Source organism: Ostrinia furnacalis, unplaced genomic scaffold (assembly GCF_004193835.3).
Source record: "Ostrinia furnacalis isolate ACB-3 unplaced genomic scaffold, ASM419383v2 OfSCF4915, whole genome shotgun sequence".
In the NCBI taxonomy this organism is placed as follows: Eukaryota; Metazoa; Arthropoda; class Insecta; order Lepidoptera; family Crambidae; genus Ostrinia; species Ostrinia furnacalis.
In genome coordinates, this window is record NW_021135154.1 from 2,399,279 (window position 1) to 2,421,810 (window position 22,532).

The 22,532-nt window shown below is 37.0% G+C and overlaps 1 protein-coding gene across 1 annotated transcript; it reads right to left on the bottom strand.

Annotated features, from left to right (window-relative positions):
- Window positions 1-5,490: 5,490 nt before the first annotated feature.
- Window positions 5,491-20,783, bottom strand: LOC114360235 (uncharacterized). The gene is made up of 4 exons (XM_028314857.1): window positions 20,445-20,783; window positions 18,856-19,032; window positions 8,481-8,591; window positions 5,491-5,822 (listed from the first exon to the last, which is right to left on the bottom strand). The coding sequence occupies exons 1-4, from the start codon at window positions 20,506-20,508 to the stop codon at window positions 5,593-5,595; spliced, it is 582 nt and encodes a 193-aa protein (XP_028170658.1). The 5' UTR covers window positions 20,509-20,783; the 3' UTR covers window positions 5,491-5,592.
- Window positions 20,784-22,532: the final 1,749 nt, after the last annotated feature.

The window sequence follows — 22,532 nt, forward strand, 5'->3', positions numbered from 1 at the left end:
TACAGCATTATGTATTTAAAGCTAGATAGAAAAGCTGTAAGTGCTTGTATTCCTTCCAACGTACAAAAAAAGCTGTGTGATACTTAGTTTGTAAGATGACACTACAAAATTCAATATTGTTTTTTTATTTTAGTTTTTAATAAATAACGTACAGGGTAGGCCCAAAATGTTTGCAAATAGCAACCCTTGATTTCTGGAAAATGATTCGATATTTACAGTTTCCCATTATCGATTAATTCTTCATCTAATAGGCACTATCGGGATCGTTTGTTACACAATGGTATTTCTTCTCTTTTGTAGAGCCTTACTAAGCGAGCACAGTGTTAATCGGGCTTTGAGTTCTTTTCTTATTTTTTCTCATTGTGTAGGTAGGTAGTTAACAGCTAACGCTTTCAATAAAGTGATACAATCAATCAGTAAATCAACTCTATGCGTTATAGAAAATAAAAGAAAATACCTACTGAAAATTCCTGACAAAATTGTCTACTGCTGTAGACAATTCAATTTTGGTTAGAAGTTAGGTAATTGCGCTATAGAAAAATTAAGTTTTCAATTGTATTCAGCCTTTATGTTTTCATATTGTTCTTTTTAGCTTTCATTTTCGTGATAGTGAATTCAAAGTATTTTCAGTAAACTTTTGACAATATCGTGTTATTGTACTACTTTTATTATGGAAGAAAACTAATTAGTTAATTTAATACTGTACAATGTTCATTCAATACCATGAAGATTTTAGAGCAAAATATTGATTCTTGAAGACCATGCAAGGCAATTTCATATTTTAATATTGGTTTAATTAAATGCTTTTAAAGATAGGGCAAAATTAAGATCGTACTGAATACCATAAAATATTTTGTTCAAGGCAATTTTTGTTCCAGAGTTGATATAATTAAATGCTTTCGAAAAATATGACACTACTAAAAAGTTTTACAAAACGTTCAGTATCAATCACAAATCACTACAACTAACTACGTCTACTATCTACAAGAATATTTCATCGACAAGCTCCTTATCTATGACCCGGTGAGGCTTCGGGCGAGAGTTCTTTCTCCTCCTTCTATAGAGACGTGCTTTGAGAGGGTTGTGTTTAATGTTAAGCGTCATATATGTAGTGTTTTGAGTTACCGATAGATGGCGCTGTGTGTAGGTTGAATCGCGGTAGTAAGTTTTTGACGGCAAATACATATAGTCAACATTATTTCGGAATAAATGAGACTAGCTACTGGAATCTTGATTATACATAAAAGTTACTAAAGCCTGGTCCATGAGCACGTAGAATTTTGTCCAATGACCCCAAGCTACCCATCCTTATCGCTCGCGCGTAATTATCTTGCTGTCGCACTCGCACGCTCACTGCGGGCGCCCGTCGCACAGTCGCGACAGCAATATAATTACGCGCGAGCGATAAGGATATCCAATACCCAATACCCCCAAGCTACCCAGCTTGGGGGTATTGGACAAAATTCTACGTGCTCACAGACCGGGCCTTAGATTTTTGATAGACCGTTCAGTATCAATCACAAATCACTAGATACAACTAACGTCTACTATCTACAACACTATTTCATCGACAAGCTCCTTATCTATGACCCGGTGAGGCTTCAGGCGAGAGTTCTTTCTCCTCCTTCTATAGAGACGCGCGTTAAGAGGGTAGAGGGCGGGTGATAAGGCGCAGCGGACGTTGAACCACCAGTCGCACGACGCCACCCCTTGGGAGGGTTGTGTTTAATGTTAAGCTTCATATAATAGTATTTTGAGTGACCGATGGATGGCGCTATGTGTAGGTTGAATCGCGGTAGTAAGTTTTTGACGGCCCATACATATAGTCAAAATTATTTCGGAATAAATGAGACTTGCCACTATAATCTTGATTACTTTCTGTGAACTTTTTGGCACTTGTACAGATTGAGTGCGGGAGAAACTAACTATAGTCTGGTCTGCGAGCACGTAGAATTTTGTCCAATGACCCCAAGCTTTCCATCCTTATCGCTCGCGCGTAAATATGTTGCTATCGAGCTCGCACATTCACTGCGGGCGCCCGTCGCACAGTCGCGACAGCAATATAATTATGCGCGAGCGATAAGGATGGGTAGCTTGGGGTCATTGGACAAAATTCTACGTGCTCACGGACCGGGCTTTAGATTTTTGATAGACCGTCCAGTATCAATCACAAATCACTACATACAACTACGTCTACTATCTACAAGAATATTTCATCGACCAGCTCCTTATCTATGACCCGGTGAGGCTTCGGGCGGGAGTTCTTTCTCCTCCTTCTATAGAGACGCGCGTTAAGAGGGTAGAGGGCTGGTGATAAGGCGCAGCGGACGTTGAACCACCAGTCGCACGACGCCACCCCTTGGGAGGGTTGTGTTTAATGTTAGGCTTCATATATGTAGTGTTTTGAGTTACCGATAGATGGCGCTGTGTGTAGGTTGAATCGCGGTAGTAAGTTTTTGACGACCCATACGTATAGTAAAATTTATTACTGATAGACCGTTTAGTATTAATCAAAAAAACTCACTAACAGCTACTTCTACTATCTACAAGAATATTTCATCGACAAGCTCCTTATCTATGACCCGGTGAGGCTTCGGGCGGGAGTTCTTTCTCCTCCTTCTATAGAGCGCGTTGAGAGGGTTCCGGTTGTGTTTAATGTTAAGCGTCATATAATAATATGTAGTGTTTTGAGTTACCGATAGATGGCGCTGTGTGTAGGTTGAATCGCGGTATGTAAGTTTTTGACGGCCCATACATGTAGTCAAAATTATTTCGGAATAAATGAGACTTGCCACTGGAATCTTGGTTCTATTCAAGTTACTTTCTGTGGGCTTTTTGACTTGTACAGATTGAGTGCGGGAGAGTCTAACTAGATTTTTGATAGACCGTTCAGTATCAATCACAAATCACTACAACTAACTACGTCTACTATCTACAAGAAAATTTCATCGACAAGCTCCTTATCTATGACCCGGTGAGGCTTCGGGCGGGAGTTCTTTCTCCTCCTTCTATAGAGACGCGCGTTAAGAGGGTAGAGGGCTGGTGATAAGGCGCAGCGGACGTTGAACCACCAGTCGCACGACGCCACCCCTTGCGAGGGTTATGTTCAATGTTAAGCTTCATATATGTAGTGTTTTGAGTTACCGATAGATGGCGCTGTTTGTAGACTGAATCGCGGTATGTAAGTTTTTAACGGCCCATACATATAGTCAAAATTATTTCGGAATAAATGAGACTTGCCACTGGAATCTTGGTTCTATTCAAGTTACGTCCTGTGGGCTTTTTGGAACTTGTACAGATTGAGTGCGGGAGAGACTAACTAGTTTTTTGATAGACCGTTCAGTATCAATCACAAATCACTACATACAACTACGTCTACTAACTACAAGAAAATTTCATCGACAAGCTCCTTATCTATGACCCGGTGAGGCTTCGGGCGGGAGTTCTTTCTCCTCCTTCTGTAGAGACGCGCGTTAAGAGGGTAGAGGGCTGGTGATAAGGCGCAGCGGACGTTGAACCACCAGCTATGATATTGTCAGGAGGGCGCTACTCAGCCTTAGTATTTAGTTTTTGTGTTAAATTTTTCCAAACAAACATTAAATGCGAATGTTTTTTAATTTTTTGTCTGACTACTTTTGATGATCTCTCACTCAAATGCAAAGCTCATCTTACGCCTCGCGAAATAAGAGTACACTAAGTGGCACGCGACAGCGACTGCTCTTCGACTAGACTTGTCATCGCGACTCTGCAACTTTGACGCCAAGTGTGCGAAGCTTCAAACAAAATATATGAACTTGTCGGCTGCAGCTGGCCTGTCGTCGCGTCTAAGTCGCCGAGCTGTCGCTGTCGCGAGTCGCCTAGTGTGCGCTAACGCTAAATTACCTACTATCTACAAGAATATTTCATCGACAAGCTCCTTATCTATGACCCGGTGAGGCTTCGGGCGGGAGTTCTTTCTCCTCCTTCTATAGAGACGCGCGTTGAGAGGGTTGTGTTTAATGTTAAGCGTCATATAATAATATGTAGTGTTTTGAGTTACCGATAGATGGCGCTGTGTGTAGGTTGAATCGCGGTATGTAAGTTTTTGACGGCCCATACATTTAGTCAAAATTATATCGGAATAAATGAGACTTGCCACTGGAATCTTGGTTCTATTCAAGTTACTTTCTGTGGGCTTTTTGGAACTTGTACAGATTGAGTGCGGGAGAGTCTAACTAGATTTTTGATAGACCGTTCAGTATCAATCACAAATCACTACAACAAACTACGTCTACTATCTACAAGAAAATTTCATCGACCAGCTCCTTATCTATGACCCGGTGAGGCTTCGGGCGGGAGTTCTTTCTCCTCCTTCTATAGAGACGCGCGTTGAGAGGATATAAAGCGGGTGACAAGGCGCAGCGGACGTTGAACCACCAGTCGCAGGAAGCCACCCCTTGGGAGGTCTGTGTTTAAGCTTCATATATGTAGTGTTTTGAGTTACCGATAGATGGCGCTGTGTGTAGGTTGAATCGCGGTAGTAAGTTTTTGACGGCCGATACATATAGTCAAAATTATTTCGGAATAAATGAGACTAGCTACTGGAATCTTGATTATACATAAAAGTTACTAAAGCCTGGTCCGTGAGCACGTAGAATTTTGTCCAATGACCCCAAGCTACCCATCCTTATCGCTCGCGCGTAATTATGTTGCTGTCGCACTCGCACACTCACTGCGGGCGCCCGTCGCACAGTCGCGACAGCAATATAATTACGCGCGAGCGATAAGGATGGGTAGCTTGGGGGTATTGGACAAAATTCTACGTGCTCACAGACCGGGCTTTAGATTTTTGATAGACCGTTCAGTATCAATCACAAATCACTACATACAACTACGTCTACTATCTACAAGAAAATTTCATCGACCAGCTCCTTATCTATGACCCGGTGAGGCTTCGGGCGGGAGTTCTTTCTCCTCCTTCTATAGAGACGCGCGTTGAGAGGATAGAGGGCGGGTGATAAGGCGCAGCGGACGTTGAACCACCAGTCGCACGACGCCACCCCTTGCGAGGGTTATGTTTAATGTTAAGCGTCATATATGTAGTGTTTTGAGTTACCAATAGATGGCGCTGTGTGTAGGTTGAATCGCGGTATGTAAGTTTTTGACGGCCCATACATATAGTCAAAATTATTTCGGAATAAATGAGACTAGCTTGGTAATTGCGGTACAGAAAAATTAAGTTTTCAATTGTATTCAGCCTTTTCATTTTCATATTGTTCTTTTTAGCTTTCGGAATAAATGAGACTAGCTACTGGAATCTTGATTATACATAAAAGTTACTAAAGCCTGGTCCGTGAGCACGTAGAATTTTGTCCAATGACCCCAAGCTACCCATCATTATCGCTCGCGCGTAATTATGTTGCTGTCGCACTCGCACACACACTGCGGGCGCCCGTCGCACAGTCGCGACAGCAATATAATTACGCGCGAGCGATAAGGATGGGTAGCTCGGGGGTATTGGACAAAATCTACGTGCTCACAGACCGGGCTTTAGATTTTTGATAGACCGTTCAGTATCAATCACAAATCACTACATTCAACTACATCTACTATCTACAAGAATATTTCATCGACCAGCTCCTTATCTATGACCCGGTGAGGCTTCGGGCGGGAGTTCTTTCTCCTCCTTCTATAGAGTCGCGCGTTAAGAGGGTAGAGGGCTGGTGATAAGGCGCAGCGGACGTTGAACCACCAGTCGCAGGACGCCACCCCTTGGGAGAATACTGTCCCGTTGGGGCAGAGGAAGGAAGCTTGCCGGCCGTCGATGTCGCAGTAGTGCCAGGCTGGAAAAAGAAGTAATAATTATGTAGAGCTTAGAGATAAATGTCGTAAGGGACAATGAGGGCTATCGTTTTTATACTTAACAATTGGCACCCCTGGCGATTGACAGGACCTTACTCTACAGTGGCGCCATCTTGAGGAGTGCAAATGCGATAGTCCTCCTACCACTTTAGCGCTCACCAGTTGGTGCCACTGTCTTCGCTACTAGCAAGTGACAGGACCTTACTCTACCTACAGTGGCGCTAACTGGTGAGCGCTAAAACGATAGCCCTCATTAACTAGACACTATCGTATCTACATTACATAAAAAAGTGATCCCTAAATTCCTTGTGCAAGGTCATAAAAAGAAATTATTAATTTGAAAATTTGACTAATTTTAAAAATCAGTGAATCAGTCTTCTACTTTCTTTTACTATAAAAACAAAGCTCAACAAATTAATATGCATTGAATAATAGGAATCACAAAGAAAATTTCATCGAGTAGGTACTTCGTTTTCAAAGCAATTTTCTAATTAGGACTAGAAGTAGGTTTGACTCATTAAAGGTTCAAACATAAAAATAATTATTGATCAAGAGCCAAACTTTTTAATATTGGTCTAAGAAAACATCATAAAGATAAACGTAAGAAGATGATACCATTTACCAAAGTATACGCTTGCTCTTGACCACAATATGGCCTGATGTAAGAAAGAGGCCTATTCATTGGAGATTCGAAGGCCTTTTATGTAAATATACAACTAAAAGTTCAATACGCACGTATTTCTGCGTGACACTTAACACATTTCTAAGAACTCTAATGTCGCAGCACGCAGCCATGCCCATTCAAGGCTTCAGTTGCAACACGATGCATCCTACTACGTAACTTTACTTTGGGATAACATGGTTATGCTTTAAGCATCAAACTAACCTAGAAATTATAATTTCCTGACGTGTAAAGCTTATTTACTTAATTTAATTTAATAAAAAAAAATTTAAACTCCTAACTTTAGAATTACATTAGGTATGGTTACTCAAGACATACTGCTGGCAGGATTGATAAGACACGTGAAGGGAGATCTAAGTGTACCAACTTTGTGACTGGTTTTCAAAGGTTAATAATAATTTAATATCACAAAACATGTATACATTAATGGTATAACTGGTATAGAACGTAAAGATATTAGAAATTCAATTTCAAATCTTAAATGGTGCTTAAATTTGACATGACCATTTGATTGATAGAACATTGTACACCAACCAAGGTTATTTTTGTAATCTTGTTATTGACGAAGTTGAAATTGAGCTACCTTTTATTGCAAATTAATGCTAAAATATCAATTAGACACTTCAAATTGAGCTCTTAAACGCCGGGAGAACATTAAGGCCTATCGACGAAGACAACCAAATTGAATCATTAAAAGTAAGGCAGAATAGCGGATCTCACGAACTTGACCTAACATTTCATGTCGAGAGCATCTTCCGGGTAGCTTTTTGCTATAATTAGTTGACCTCAGACTGCCATAAGGTCGGTATACTTAATCATCTTGGCACGGCCAAGGTCGCGATAGTGACAGCTGTATAATATCACTTTTCGGACAGAGATGTGCGTCAGTATAATAAATAGCTACCTTTATAAAACATGCGACAAACAATTGAATAAAACATCTGACTATTCAATCTGTAACAATTAACTCTAAACCCTACAGCGTTATGTTAAAGATTATTTTCAATTAATCGCCAACTAAACGTTTACACTTCAAACAATACAACCATTACATTGTATACGCCTACAATTTCATGTTGTTAATTTAATTTTTAATGATACATTATGGCACCAAAGTTCCTTTAAATTGCGTTTGCCTACGTTCGGCGGATAAAAATCAAAAGGCGCTTTTGCCTTGAAAGCTTTTAATACTAATACCAAATTCAATAACAAGTTCCTATGATAACAATACTTTTATAGCAACACTAGCTTTCTGCCCGCGGCTTCGCCCGCGTGAAATTTTGTCTGTCACACTTTTTCGCACGTGTCAAAAAACTATCCTTTGCCCTTTTCCGGGACTCGAACTATCTCTATGCCAAATTTCATCAAAATCGTTTCAGTGTTTTAGGCGTGAAAGCAACACAGACAGACAAACAGAATTACTTTCGCATTTATAAATATTAGTGTGGATTCGATTTTTGAGAGATTAATCTGTTTTCATAAATTATGCTTGCCTGCCAAATATGGCTCTGTGATCCACCGACTCGATCTGTAGAAAATGCTAATGGATACAGTAACATCTCGCATGGTCCTGATATTGAACCAAGGACGACGAGTTCTTAAATCTGGTATATAGTCCACTGGGTTACCGGACTATTTGATTTTGATATTAGAGGAAATCGAAATATTAGAATAATCAGAATTTATACTCTCTGAACTCAAAAGGTTTAACTTTTTTTTTAAATCAAATATTTTCTAAATGTCTTGAAATAGTCTCAATTACGTATTTTTATAGTCAAACATAGTAACATTTTTGATAATTCACGTAACTTAAATGAATGATTTTTTTTCGGAGACGAAATAAAAATTGGTCCCAAATACGACTGAATCATTATGAAGCCAATATAAACTTCAATATCATATATTAGAAATAGTTCTAAAACTATTTATTTGCTTGTTAAAACTGTAGAAATTATACCTTGGCATCTGGTTTCCATATCGGCGAAGAAACCAGGGTACGGCTGCTCGTCGCAATAGAAGTTTGTGTAGGGCACCGCGCCCAGCACTGGGTAGTCAGTTCCAGGTTTTCCTGAAATCACGTGAAGTTTCATATTAGTATACAAGAAAGATTAAATATTAATAAGTATAGAAAACTATATTTAAGTGCAAGTAATACATTCATAATCATAGAATTGTGTAAAAACTAATTATCTTGATTTATTAATAACGCAAAAAGATTTGTGAATGTTCTGTACCCAAAATAGGCAATGTATGGTAAATGATTAATGGAATAAACGGTAAGGGTACGATATCAAAAGTACGAGTAATTGCTTCTTAAATATCAAGTGATAAGAAGTCACTTAACGCGTTGATGTCTTTTGTAGGCGTAACGTGACTTTAATAATATAACCAAATAAATTGAGGTTTAACATTAACTTTGACGTCTACTTGCTTTGAAAATAATTATTATCAAGAATGTAAATGATATTTGGTACAAAAACATGTTAAATTACCTATAAATCTCATGACTGACCTTGGAAATAACTCGTTAATGTTGATAATGTGATTTTAACAAATTGAGATCGGAACACATGACTGTAATAAGTCGAGCGTGTGTAACGCGGTTAGGGTTGCCAGGTGTCCGGCTTTAGCCGGACATGTTTGGCTTTTTACGGTCTTATCCGGCCAAATATTGGCTTGTCCAGCCTGTCCGGCTTTACTTAGGCTTTTTATGTGGTTGCCGCGCCAGCCGAAAGTTGAGCTACAGAATAGTATCAAACGCACGCATCATGATGTTAGGCAACCGATGATGATAGTGTGAGAATGACACTAATNTTACGTGACTTCAATAATCTAGTCAAATAAATTGAGGTTTAACATTATCTTTGACGTCTGCTTCCTTTGAAAATAATTATTTTAACAAGAATGTAAATGATATTTGGTACAAAAACATGTTAAATTACCTATAAACCTCATGATTGACCTTGGATATAACTCGTTAATGTTGATAATGTGATTTTAACAAATTGAGATCGGAACACATGACTGTAATAAGTCGAGTGTGTGTAACGCGGTCATAAATAATGCTAGATCTTGATAGAGGTAAGCTGGCTCCCACAATAATTAGTGTGGAACCTTTGAGCGGTTTGAACCGGCGCGCCCTGTGAGCAGTTATTATTATTTATAGTCACACGTGTGGTGTTCGTACGAATTCGAAATGTATTTGTCAAAGGTATTCAGGTCTACTGTTACTTGAAAATTATTGCTCATTATAATGGAACACTTCATACATGTCTTGTAAGTAACATGCAGTATTAATTCTGTTGTGTAATAAATAAGATTTTACTCAAAACTGTTTAATAATAACATTAATAAACGAACAGTTCGTTCATTAATGAATAAATAGCTTATTAACTGCCTAATTTCAGTTTCATAATGTTGAAAACGATAGCCTCTTTAATCATTATTATTAGTTTACCTAAATAATACAGCGACGTAACTATCATTATAATTTCAGATTGAATCAGGCGATCATTATTGAATCTAACAATTTCAAACGATTCTTGATCGAGCTTGAACCTACCCATTTAATTTGAGGCACGATTTTCTGTAAAGGCAAAGCCTAGCGCATAATAGGTCCCGGCAGTAAAGATGCGAAAGTTCGCTGGCTATAACCACTTTCACTCTGCCCTGCTGACCTCCGGATCATTCCAGCTCTGGGAGAACATTCGAATGTAATAATTTATGACATAAATTACCAATAAATAGCATAATAGTCTAGGACAAAGAGCACAAAGATTGGTGTAGCTCTTATTAATACTAACTTATAAGTTTTATGCCAATCTTGTCAGTTGTTAATGATTTGGTTAGTTAGTTCCTTAAAGGAAATAAAACATAGTTAGTTAAACGTATCTAAGAACTTAAAAAAAAAAACTAAAAATGGATTATGTATTTGACTAGCAGTCGACTGAAGGGGCCAGATGATCATTTTGAGTTTTTGTGACTTTTGACATTGTTCCGTTTTGTAAAGCGATAATCGTTTGATTGAGAGCTCCAATGGTTTTCCAGGAATGTCCAGTAACAACTCGACCTTTGACTCTTATTAATTCAGAGAGCAAGCACAATTGATGCAACCGTGCACGTAACGGGCGAATATCGGGCTTGCACCAGTCCTACTTGCACAATGCAGTGAGAGGCGTTAATAGCTCGATTCAGATTCACTTTGCAAGAGGAGCTAGAACCAGAAATCAGTGCCCAGAAGCGTATTATTGGTAACTGATTTATTTCCAAACATGGGCCCTTAATTGATAGTTAACTCGTCCTAGCCATTTTTGATATATCTACCTGCAAATTGATTTGGTCATATCAGGATGCAATCGCTACGAATAAATGCTTGTCGTAGTAAACGTAAATGTGCAACCCCGTCTGAGTAGCCAAACCAACGTATTGCCAGAAGCATAAACGATTTTATGTAACTGTCAAGATATTGCATAAACGTTTAGTTTTATAATAAACAGTGACTTAGGTGGTAATTGCCTTTCATCTGTAATCATTACAAGTAAATATAAAACTTAGTCGTGTGATTCCGGCAGAGCAGACCACTCCTACTCTTCATGTTTATGTCGTAAAAGGCGACCAAGGTACAAAATACTAGCAACAGTATCCAACCAAATTCAAATGGCAAGCGTAAGGAATGGAGGCCAAATCCTCCACTGCACTGCTCCATTGCCTGCGAGGGTTGTTCTCCTACAGTGGAAACTAAATAACATACAAACTCTATTAGCGATATGAAAGGAATTGATACAATATTTTGGACCTCTTTCTTGGTTACATCCTTACTTTACTAGACTCAAAATTTTTAGTCATATCCACTGTCTTGGAACAATCTTCATTTCCCCACAACTGTCGACTCGTAATTAGCCAATGCGGAATAGTAACGGTCTTACACCTAATGATAGTTCATACTGAGAGCTATTATACAACAGTTAGCGAACGCATGGTGAGGTTTTTCGTAACAGTTGCATACAACCAGATTATGATTTAAGTACTGAGGAAAACCAGAAGGTACACAAGACACTATCGTAACGCGCACACGTACAAAGTATAGCTAACTTATAGAGTTGTGTTACAAGAGAACTCAAGCTCTCATATTGGTTGAGAATACCTAATTTTAACGTAAAAACCCCAAGAAGTCAAAAAGTGACAAAAACAATCATCATACAGGTAGTAGATAGTGTAAAGGTCTCCAAATGCCACCGGTTGAGGTGCTAAGTGCAAAACAAAATCAAAGAATAAGCAATAAAGACCAAAAAGGACGGACAAGTACGTTGGAAGGTCATTTACATAACAATTTACCTAAGCTTCTAAGGACTCAAACATGCCACATTTACAACTCCGGCATTGACAGTGAAAACTTGTATTATGTAACCAACAAAACTAGGCTTGTTCAATTGACACACTGTTTCTAATTGAACTCAATGTTGTTGTACTCAAAATAATGTCGTATAACATGAATATACTAAATACTAATATGGGAAGTGGGTGATGGATAAATGAAATAGCTATTACGTAATGAAAATGAGCTTTAGGAATAACTCTATTATTTTACTTAATTAAAACACGCTCAAAAGTTGATTAAAATTCAAGAATAATTTAAAATCTGTTACTGGTACCAATCATCGTCTCAGAATACGAGATTCGGTATAAATATAACCATAATTGAAATGTAAGTTAATTTGGATAAGTTTTATTGCAGTCATTATAAAACTTGAAACTTACGACGCTCACAAAGTCAAATCAAATCACTTTAGTACGATACCTACTCGCCTTTTTGGCATGCAAAACCTGTGCAATTATCAATATTTCATGTATATCGAATTACCCTAGACACAAAATAATACAAGAAGTCATATTGTATAAAACCGGGGAGGCATCTTCGCGAAACCGGCTTGACAGGCTCCACAAATGTAGTGGATGTTAAATGTAAACACTCATTATAATAATATTTAGTAATGACTTCATGCTGCCTTATAATATGCAAAATAAGTCTCGGATGTTCCTAACTTATTATTATAATAGTCTCATTGGCGAAACTTCATTTTTATGTAATAGTAATAATGACGTTATAATTCTGTTTAGGTGTCGTTTATTTACCGCAGAATAAGTAAAATTAACAAAACAAACGTCTCTCTCTCTCTATAATGTGGAATGAAAATGAGTCGTTGGGACCTGTGCGTGTATAAATGTGATGTGCCTGCTAAACAGTCAACCGTTGCATATAACAAAATAAATAAACAAAATAAATAAATATCATACGGATCCAAGTGGTACATCATGAAAAATTAAAATATTTCAGTAGTTTTACTATTCTAAACGAGTATTTTTCACGAAATTAGATCAAAAATTTAGGATACCTAAGAAAAATGAACTTTAAAGTTTATCATGAAGTCTTACTGTCATGAGCCTCATTTTTCAGTGATAGCTTTTTTCTTAATTTTAACTCTAGCTCTACTAAAAAACTAAACCTCATAACGACAACGTTGGTATTTTAATCTACGACCATTAAGCTTCAGTTAACCTTTAGTCAATGTTTTTATTGCCATTCAACGCGTTATCGCACTGTCAAGTATAATCGTAGTGAATAAGATATCGTGCAACACTGCATGAGGCGCATACGCTCACGGGCGTGCCAGTTGCGAATGTTACAATGACCAATGGATCAGGGTTAACAAATTATTGCAATATAGGTTTTTGAATGTCAATTTTTTTTATTAATATTAGAATATGTCATGCCAGGTTTACCATGTATGACATTTAACTGTCCTAAGTTTTCTGTTGATGATAGATAGCTGTGTAGATAAACTTTACCTCATTATTACAAAACAAAGATAAAAACTTAATTCAATCTCAGTCATAGACTATCATTTGTTTTACTAACAATCAAAAGCCTCTGCTTGAAAATGAATCTGCATCTAAGCTTCAATCTGTAATATACCTACGAGTAAACCACTTCGTTGATGAGCTCATTTTAAACATCCTTATTACGTAATGTCATTAATATTATAGCAGATCTGCTACTAATTTGAGCACATGACAAGTTTCGTGGCACCATCTGACAGTACCTCTACATGTATAATTTATATAGCCTTTATATAGCTTAAGCCATTGTGTGCACACCCACACGTCGTCGCCGGCCATTCCTTCGCAATTATCCATCAATACCTCACCTCGTGCATTGTTTGCCTGCCAAAAATTACGTGATCACAGGAAACAATTATTATTGTCACGCTAAATGTCTACAAACCGACGACCGGTAATAGCCTTGTCCAATACATAATAACAAATGCGAATTGCATAACACAAAATCCAGAAATAAATCGTTAACTCAAACTTAAGCAGTAGAGTTCGCTCTTTGATGCAAAAAGGTGTGAAAATTCTTATAAACAATAGTTGCAACTTCAAGCCTACGACAATAACAATATCTATTTGCATGGATTTTAGAATGACCCAACTTTAATTGCTGCAATAACCGATCATTAAGTTATCAGAGTGATGTATCATTGCGGCACTTTTATCGCAGTTTTAGGTACAAACAACAGCACGTTAAGCTTCACATTGTGACACTTACGTAGTTGCAATATGAGCGAATTTTGTAACCAAAAATGTCTGATCTGCTGTCGCCTGTACCTTGCTTTCGTTGCGGTTGCTGTGATGTTCTAGAAGCGACTAAACTGGTTTGATTGTGACTTATAATAGCATTTTATTAAAAGGTCTCTTCAGAACCAAACAAAAGCACCACGTTTTACTAGTAGAATGCAATGCATCATGGACCATCTGCGGCGGTTATAGACCTCGTATATAACCGTTATACCTTCTACAGCATATTTTTGATAAAAATAATGTTTCTTTAGAGTTGAGTAAGGGGCATGAGGAGAAAATGTTTTTAAACTTGCATATTAAACATAAACGAAAAAAACATGTGTATAAATAATAGTTTATAAATAATGTTCAAGTTATAAAAGAAAAAAAGTCATAAAACAATGCGACATTGACCTAAATGTAGTATAAACAATCATTGCAAGCAGCTCCGTCGTTCAGAATTTCCTGTTCTGTGACCGATGTGAAGGTACCGGCAGATATTACAAGCTCATACAAAGATAATTAGGTTCCGTTGCAAAACGTAATCAAACTTGTAATTAATGGTTTAATTTGAAAACAGATTTAAAAAAGTTAACTTGATTTGACGTACCAATTAACAAATCGGTTCTATTTTTGCATTTTTATAAAAATAATAACAAATATTATTTTAAACTTTAAGCGAATTTCCTTAATTTACCTGTTTCCTGTATCCTTGCTAGAGCTATCAAAAGCTATCTGACTAATTTACTGAAAATCATCATTATGTTAAAGCATTCGTTTAAACATCTCTCTAGATTTAGATAAACTAAAAGCTCTAAAACTTTCTTCCATTTCACCCTCATCAAGATTATTTTCAACAAAGCTCTTTGCCTAATGTCAAATCTATCTCTACCAAAATTCATTAAATTTATGTAGGTGTCAGAACTAAGGGCACAGCCCTACTATCTATATGGGGATCTCATCTAGCTGTGATACCGGGCACACATGACTGCCTTCGAATGACCTTAGCGGTGCACAGAATGTCAGGGCGGGTTGCTCGACAAGTGAATGACTCAAAACTACGGTAATTAGCAATTTTTATATTATTTTACATTGCAATTGCGTGATGTGATATAACGGCGTACATGATGACTTAATTTGTTTATAGGTGTTATAAAACGTTGACTGAAGTTTTATAGTGATCTTAATCAGGTTTGATGATCTTGATTGAAGGATCAGAAGATGTTCTAATAATTAATCGTACAATCAACCGAATAAGTATTCTTATTAATAGATAGGTAGGCACACTTTATTTTATAGGTCATTCCTATTAAAGATGGTTAATTAATAAATAAATAACTTTCTAGAACTCTATCTTGAGGACACACGCAAAATCGAAACAGTACTAGTTGTTGAATATAGTTGCCAAGCGCGTCTCTACAAAACCAATGATTGGGGGAAATGAACCAACAATTACAAACATGAATCAAATGATGACTAACTGCAAAAATGTTTAATGTTCCATTATTTGTTGCAAAACACGTGTGACCCATTTATTTGTTGCCAGAGACATATTGTGTTCGTTGCCAATAAACTTCAGATTTCCTAATCACTTGGATGCACGCAAATGCGGCAAATTATGCGCGCCGGCGCAGCATTGTCGACACGATGCGCCTTAATAGTACCTATTTTACAATATAAATATTAATTTCTACTTACAAACTGTAATCATAATCAATCATCGATAACTTGACGCTAATCAATGCAGATTGCACTCTGTGTTTTTTTAAGTTTGTAAATACAATGTCACTACAAATAACTCTAATTTGAAGATTTACGACTGTGTTAAATAGCTTGTGTGTGTATAGTTTTTACTGCTAATGCTTAACGTTATATAATTTCCCGTTTAATTCAACCCATCGCTGTTAATTATTTAAATATGGTTCTAGTTTCCCAACTTAAATTCGAAGTAGGTCGTAACATAATCGTCAATATTTGAATAAGAAGTCAGCAACTCTTCAAAAGGCTGTAATGTTGCTTAAAGCCCTCATTTTACGCTCGAATCAGTAAACAAAGTAATTAGCGAATATCAATTCATTCAAACATGGGCACAGCATCTTCGCGTTGTAAGTTGTGTCCAAACTTAGACTAAGCGCAAGCGCATGACCTCGCCCATAATGCACGATTGTTGGCACAATTAAGAGTTAATCTATAAAGACAAAGACCCGGCAAGGTTACTGTGAGCACCATAGACACGCCCTGCTGATTCGTGCCCGACCAAAGCTGACTAAACAATGGTTTCTACTAATGATAGAGCTTAAACATGGACTGAGATAGTGAATCGGCCATTTATTTTAACTCTATTATGTATTTTTAACCCAGATAAAAACGGAAGCTACAAATCTGTAGTACTTTATGTTGTTGAGAGGAATTGGGCGTGGATGTCACATATCTTCAGTTAAAAAGGAAGGATCGGAAAATACGGTCCAGGATTAAATACATCAATTCGTATTCAGTCAATATTCTACATTAAGTTCTTTACAGCTTATTGCTGAAATAATTATTATTAGAGGTTACTTAAATAAATTCCAATTTAAGTTCATGTAATAAATGCTGTCCATAAATGTTTCCTCTGAGTCATGCCTAGTGCATCTAAATGAACAACCTTGACTTATCTTGTTAGACACCTTGATCACGAATAACTATTGCTCGTAGCTCATCACTACTGTAAAGGACAGTTAATGGACAAATGAAACCTAAGAGCTCCAGTTGGGAGAACACTTTAATGGCATTTGTTCTGCTACTATCGAATTAGTTGCGAGTATCATTTAGAATAATGTAGAGTCGTACGTCAAGACACTGTGGCAACTCATGAAGTATTTACCTATCTTTTAATAATTTTACTATTCATTAAATAAACCATAAATATAATTTTCTGTGCTGTCGTCTGTACATACATTACAATCTCCCTGATCACTCCCTTAAACTTAAAGCGACAAGATCCTAGCATAGTAAACGCAGGTTTACTCACACGATTTTTACTAGACATTTACCTTAACATCATTAGTGATACTCCCCAATTTAAAAATAAAGGAAGAGCAGCATCATCATAGACAACCACTCTAATCTCATTGATTAGCCTGAGATCCGTAAACATGTCTATAAACTTTATGCGGTACAAATGTCGAGGCCAACTAAGTTTTATAAGTATTTTTAATTTATCTATATCTTTTATTCTATTCAATGGTCTATCCGTGAGAACTATGATCGGTAAAATCTATGTACAAGTAAATAGGTACTACATGGTTAGCTTAAACACATTGAGCTACTTACAGTATTAATCTTCCTATTACCGATGATTAATATTTTATATTCGTTGATGTTGATACTAGGGAAATTAAAAATAATATAAATAAAGGCTCGCATACTGAAACGACGCTGAAAACTACACGTATTCAAACATAACATTGAAACTATTGGTTATTTAAGTAACCGTTTAATAATGTTAATTTCAGGATAACTTACGAAATCTTAGTAGGTAGGTACACAACAACCATATAAAATGTAACAGACCATACTTCTAACTTTTCGATACAATGTTGACAATCTTAAAGACAGTACGTATGAGTAAGTACATACAACTTTTAAATCAAAATCTATGTAGGGAGGTGTTGAGTATGATTATGGGAATTAATTTTAATAATCAAAAATTAATTAATTCTTTACTTAAGTAAGTAACATGTCTAACTTAATCGTTTTGTAAATGTCATTCGCAATGCATATAAAATAAAATATTAATTTTATTAGTTGTCACAACAACTATTAAGTGGAGTTTAATTTATTAAAGCTAATTAATAATTTATGTAGTTATTTTATTATAGCTATGTTTGACTGAAAATAAAAATTAAAAGATCAGCCTCCACTGCGAATAAGTAAGTAAGTAAGTACCTAAATTGATTTTTATCGTAATTATAAAATAATTGCTACGCCCTTTTGACACGGGATACGTTACATAAACACTGCAAAGACACCCCGAACATTCTAATGAATGAACACGAGGGAATTTAAGTTGGATTAAAATTCCCACCTTAGACAATTCGATTTTTTCAAGTTATTTAAAAATAAAATATAGAACTTGTTATATAATTAAATAGATAATTATGGACATGTACATCACAGCTTATTTGATTGTAAACCTCATTAGTACTCGGATATTACGTAAGTAATCGATAAAATATCACTTTAAGTAAGTACATACAACCATAATAATTGCAAATTGATAAGATCCTAAGATGCTGGTTAAGTGCCGGTATAGTTCCTTTACACGTCCTTACTTTCTATTCCTAATTAACGCTTAGAATAATCTACTGAAAATTATTTTTATAACTCGAGGCATGAATGATTAGCTTATAAGATACAATAACACAGAATGACACAAGTGTGAATATATTACGAGTAGGTACATGTATATTCTCTTTAGGTTTAGAAAACTGAGAATTTTTCTCCCGCACAGTCATAGGCATGAAAAATCGCTCGCGCGCACTGAAAACCAACTCCTTGCCAAAGGTAGGTACGGTCTCCTTCATTACGGTTCGTTCCATGTTATTTTGAGCCATTAGTTCTTAGAGACCATAAAACCCTTAAAACATGTTTGCAGTACCTAATGTATTATTCTAATGTTAAACTTGTTCCCCAGATTAACAACGCTCAGAGCCAAGTTGGCTCAGCCAACTCACCTGGAATAGCCATTCCAAGCTCCAGGTATTCCTTGACTGAAGGACTGAGGAAAGCGTGAGGGGCGGGCGCTGCATCAGCCTCCGGTTCTGGCGCGTCCAGCGCTTGCGCAGGCTCCCTCGCTACATTAGACGCGTCTGCTCGTAAGCGCTTCACGCGGCTACCTTCTTCTGAAGTACCTGAGAATTAATTACTTATATTATGATTTGCCTTTTATTAATTAAATCCCTTTAACCACTAAAGGGATTTAATTAATAAATGGCTAGGCAACGACAGCCTTTTATCAGTGTTGAACAGTTGATTACGTTAGATCGCGTGTAAGCTTCACGCGACTGTCTTCTTCTGAAGTGCCTGCAGAAATTAATTTAAAAACATTTTGTGGTTGAAACTTTACTCCTCTTCTGATTTTCGTTGCGGGTCCAATGACACTTTAACTTTCTCCCGGGATAAACTTGACCGTCGTTGGGTTTTTATTGGCGGTTAAGCTGTAGATCCTGGCTACACAGGAGTTGCAGCGGTGAGAACGATAGGCGAGAATAGTCCCTATGTGGCTGAAAGGAACAACCTCATAAAGGTAACGAAAGATTGAAAGAAATAGTTAACCTTATAAAAGTAACGAAATAAGCAGGCCGCTACCAACCGGTCAATATGAAAATCATTGGAGGAAGCTTGATCAACAGTGATGATGATGATGATGAAAGGAACGGACTAAATTAATAATGGCCAGTCAACACACTACACTTGTTATGGTATTGTAACAACTACGTTATCAGTGTTGGTCGAGAAGTAAGTAGAGCGCAAGAAGTGGTCGATCTAAACAACGCCAACTAGCGAAGCACCTAAATACCGCAAACTATCTTTTTAAAATCACAAAACTGCGTTTAGGTGGAAACCCTTTATGAATGTGGGGATCAGACTTTGATTTGATTTAACTTTTGTTAAGTGTCAGACAACGAACTTTATCTAGATCTAGACTTATGAATTTCTAAGTACACCTAGACTCAAGTTAAAATTAAACGTGTGTTGGCCTCAAGCACTAGGGAAATCAATTAGCCGATGACCAGCTAGATAACGTGTATTGGGTAGGGAAGGCCTGTGTCCAGCAGTAGACTAAAGTGGGCTAGTGCTGATAAATATTTACTTGTAGCATAGCAGGCTAGGCCGGCTATGTGGTGAATATTCGCTAATTACGAGTGTTCTAGTCTTTTAACTTGGTATCATACAATGTGAATGTTTACAATATTATTATGTGGGAATTACATGAAACCTTCAAAGTTCTCGGCATTTACATTATGCTTCGCTCAATGTGGAAATATACGCAAAGCGGTGTAGATTAATGCCTGTACTGTACTGAAAAATAAATATGTAGGTATATATGTGGATGCACCATCCTAATAATTATGTTCATTTCTCCTCTAAAGTTGACTGGAGGATACTTAGTGCCAAATGACAATTTACTGTATTTTATGTGTGCAAGTATTAGGTACTTAAATAAATTGTACCTACACCTTCCAACCATGTCCATTATAACTACCTATAACCATATTGTAATGTACAATTAATAATAGTGTCTATAAAGTTTTAATCTTACCAGTAGTCGCCAACAGCAACAGCAGCACGACGGGCATCACGCCCTGCGCCGCGGGTCTATTCATCTTAGACAGTTACGTTACGTTCAAATTCAATCACCATAACACATATCCCGCACGATCGTGTCACAATCGGTAAGGCTCAAGCCGGCATTGAAGTCGACTGAAGGTCTCAGAAAAGGATTGACGAATTTCGTAACTGTGGCTTATGGCTTTATATACGTCGCGGTGTTGGTTTATATGTTGCGCAAACGATACTCGCGTGCGCTTTCGGAGGCAGTCAAACGCGCAGTGCTGGCGCGCGCTTTACCTCAAGCCTCTTAACTAACTGTTGGACTGCACTAACTGACCTCTATCTCTTCGCAGCACTTGCGGTTTGGTGTCTTTAAACTAATAAGCTGCATAGGTACTCTAACAGATTCCAAAATTGGATAGCTTTGAGAATTTTTTCCACTACGAGAAAGATATGACCAACTTTATTCTACGTAAGCTATACCTACTAACCTTTTTACTCATCAGGGAGGCCGAAACATCTAGGATATCTGCATCCTCTGCGTAAACCAAATCCTCCTTGTCTTCTGGAACATTAGGGCGTCCTTCTGCAGTATTTTCTAAAACTCTGAAAGCATTCAGTTTCATGCAAGCCTTCAAAAATCCATATACAGGGTGGAATTTTGTAATGCCACGTCATATATTATAACTGCAGATAGAAATTTTTCTCAAAGAAAACATTCCTTTATTTTTGAAAATAATGAAAAATTCATTCAAATATTTCCGAAAATTCGCTTGTAACACCCGGGATTCGAACCGACTAAGTATTAAAATCTGTTAAAATTACAACCTGTACTTTTATTGCATCTATAGTTAGGGTCAATTATTATAACAAACATGATAATAAAATTAAAAGAAAACATTAAATCTTTACATTACATAAAATGGTAAACTCGAAATCCAAGAAAATAGAGCCTACTTCGAATAACTAGTTAATCAGTTGTTTTACCATGTTTTCAAATACCTACTTAAAATAATTTTAATGCGTTGTTCGAAATCCAAGGAAATAGAGCCTATTTCGAATGACGAATATCGCAGTTGCTTTACCATTTTTCAAATACCTAATAAATAATAATAACATGATGAATGTGCTGTAAAAAAAAAAACAAAATAAACTTGTTTGTTACCTACTGTGGGTCTAGACAAAGTGCAAATTATAATCGCAAACCAGTCGATAAGTGGTCGAAAAGCCCCTTTTTTGTATGGAGTTTTGACGGATTCGATTTTCGATTCGATCAAAAAGTGCGTTTTGTCTAGGGGGGCTGAATAACCATCAAACTAAAAAAACTGTTTTCCAAGCTAACTTTCCGCGTTGCCGCCAATTTTGTCAAAGAAAAATGGGGATGCTTTGTTTACGAAGCTTGTTGGAAATATAAAAATCAAAGCGAAAAAGTATTAAATGGGCCAATGTCGGCTCTTACCTAGGTTGCAGTTGTAATGATTTTATAATTATAATATTATTCATCAGGATAAACTATTGTAATTGTTTTTAAATTTAAGAGTAATTCAAAATTACAACCAACTCTCAACTGTCTCTCTTGGTCGACAAACCTCTAAAATGGATTGTTGACAGCCATTCGACCAATCAACCCAGAGCCCCGATTACGGTAATTTTTAACGTCAACAATCCAGACACGCTTCTCGATTCTGCGATACGATTGGTCGTTCAACAGCGTACGTCAGCTGTTTTGACCAATCGTATCGCAGAATCAGAAACGCGTCTGGATTGTAGACGTTATAAAAGTTACCGTAATCGGGGCTCTGTCAACCGTCCAGTGGCCTCCATCATTTTGTAATAGTGACGTACAGGTACAGAGGTAATGAGGTAACAATTGATTGATAGTTCATATTTCGTACAATCGATTTGGGAATTTAGGATGTGTTGTTGACTGCTGCACATGCTGGTTAAATGAACTGTCGTACGTATCACGAGTATTTTGTGATTCTTACGTAAAACGGGTGATAAATGATTAAATAAATGACAGTCAAACTAATAATGGAATAAAATCCATGAGTAATCAAATTAATCGAATTCAATT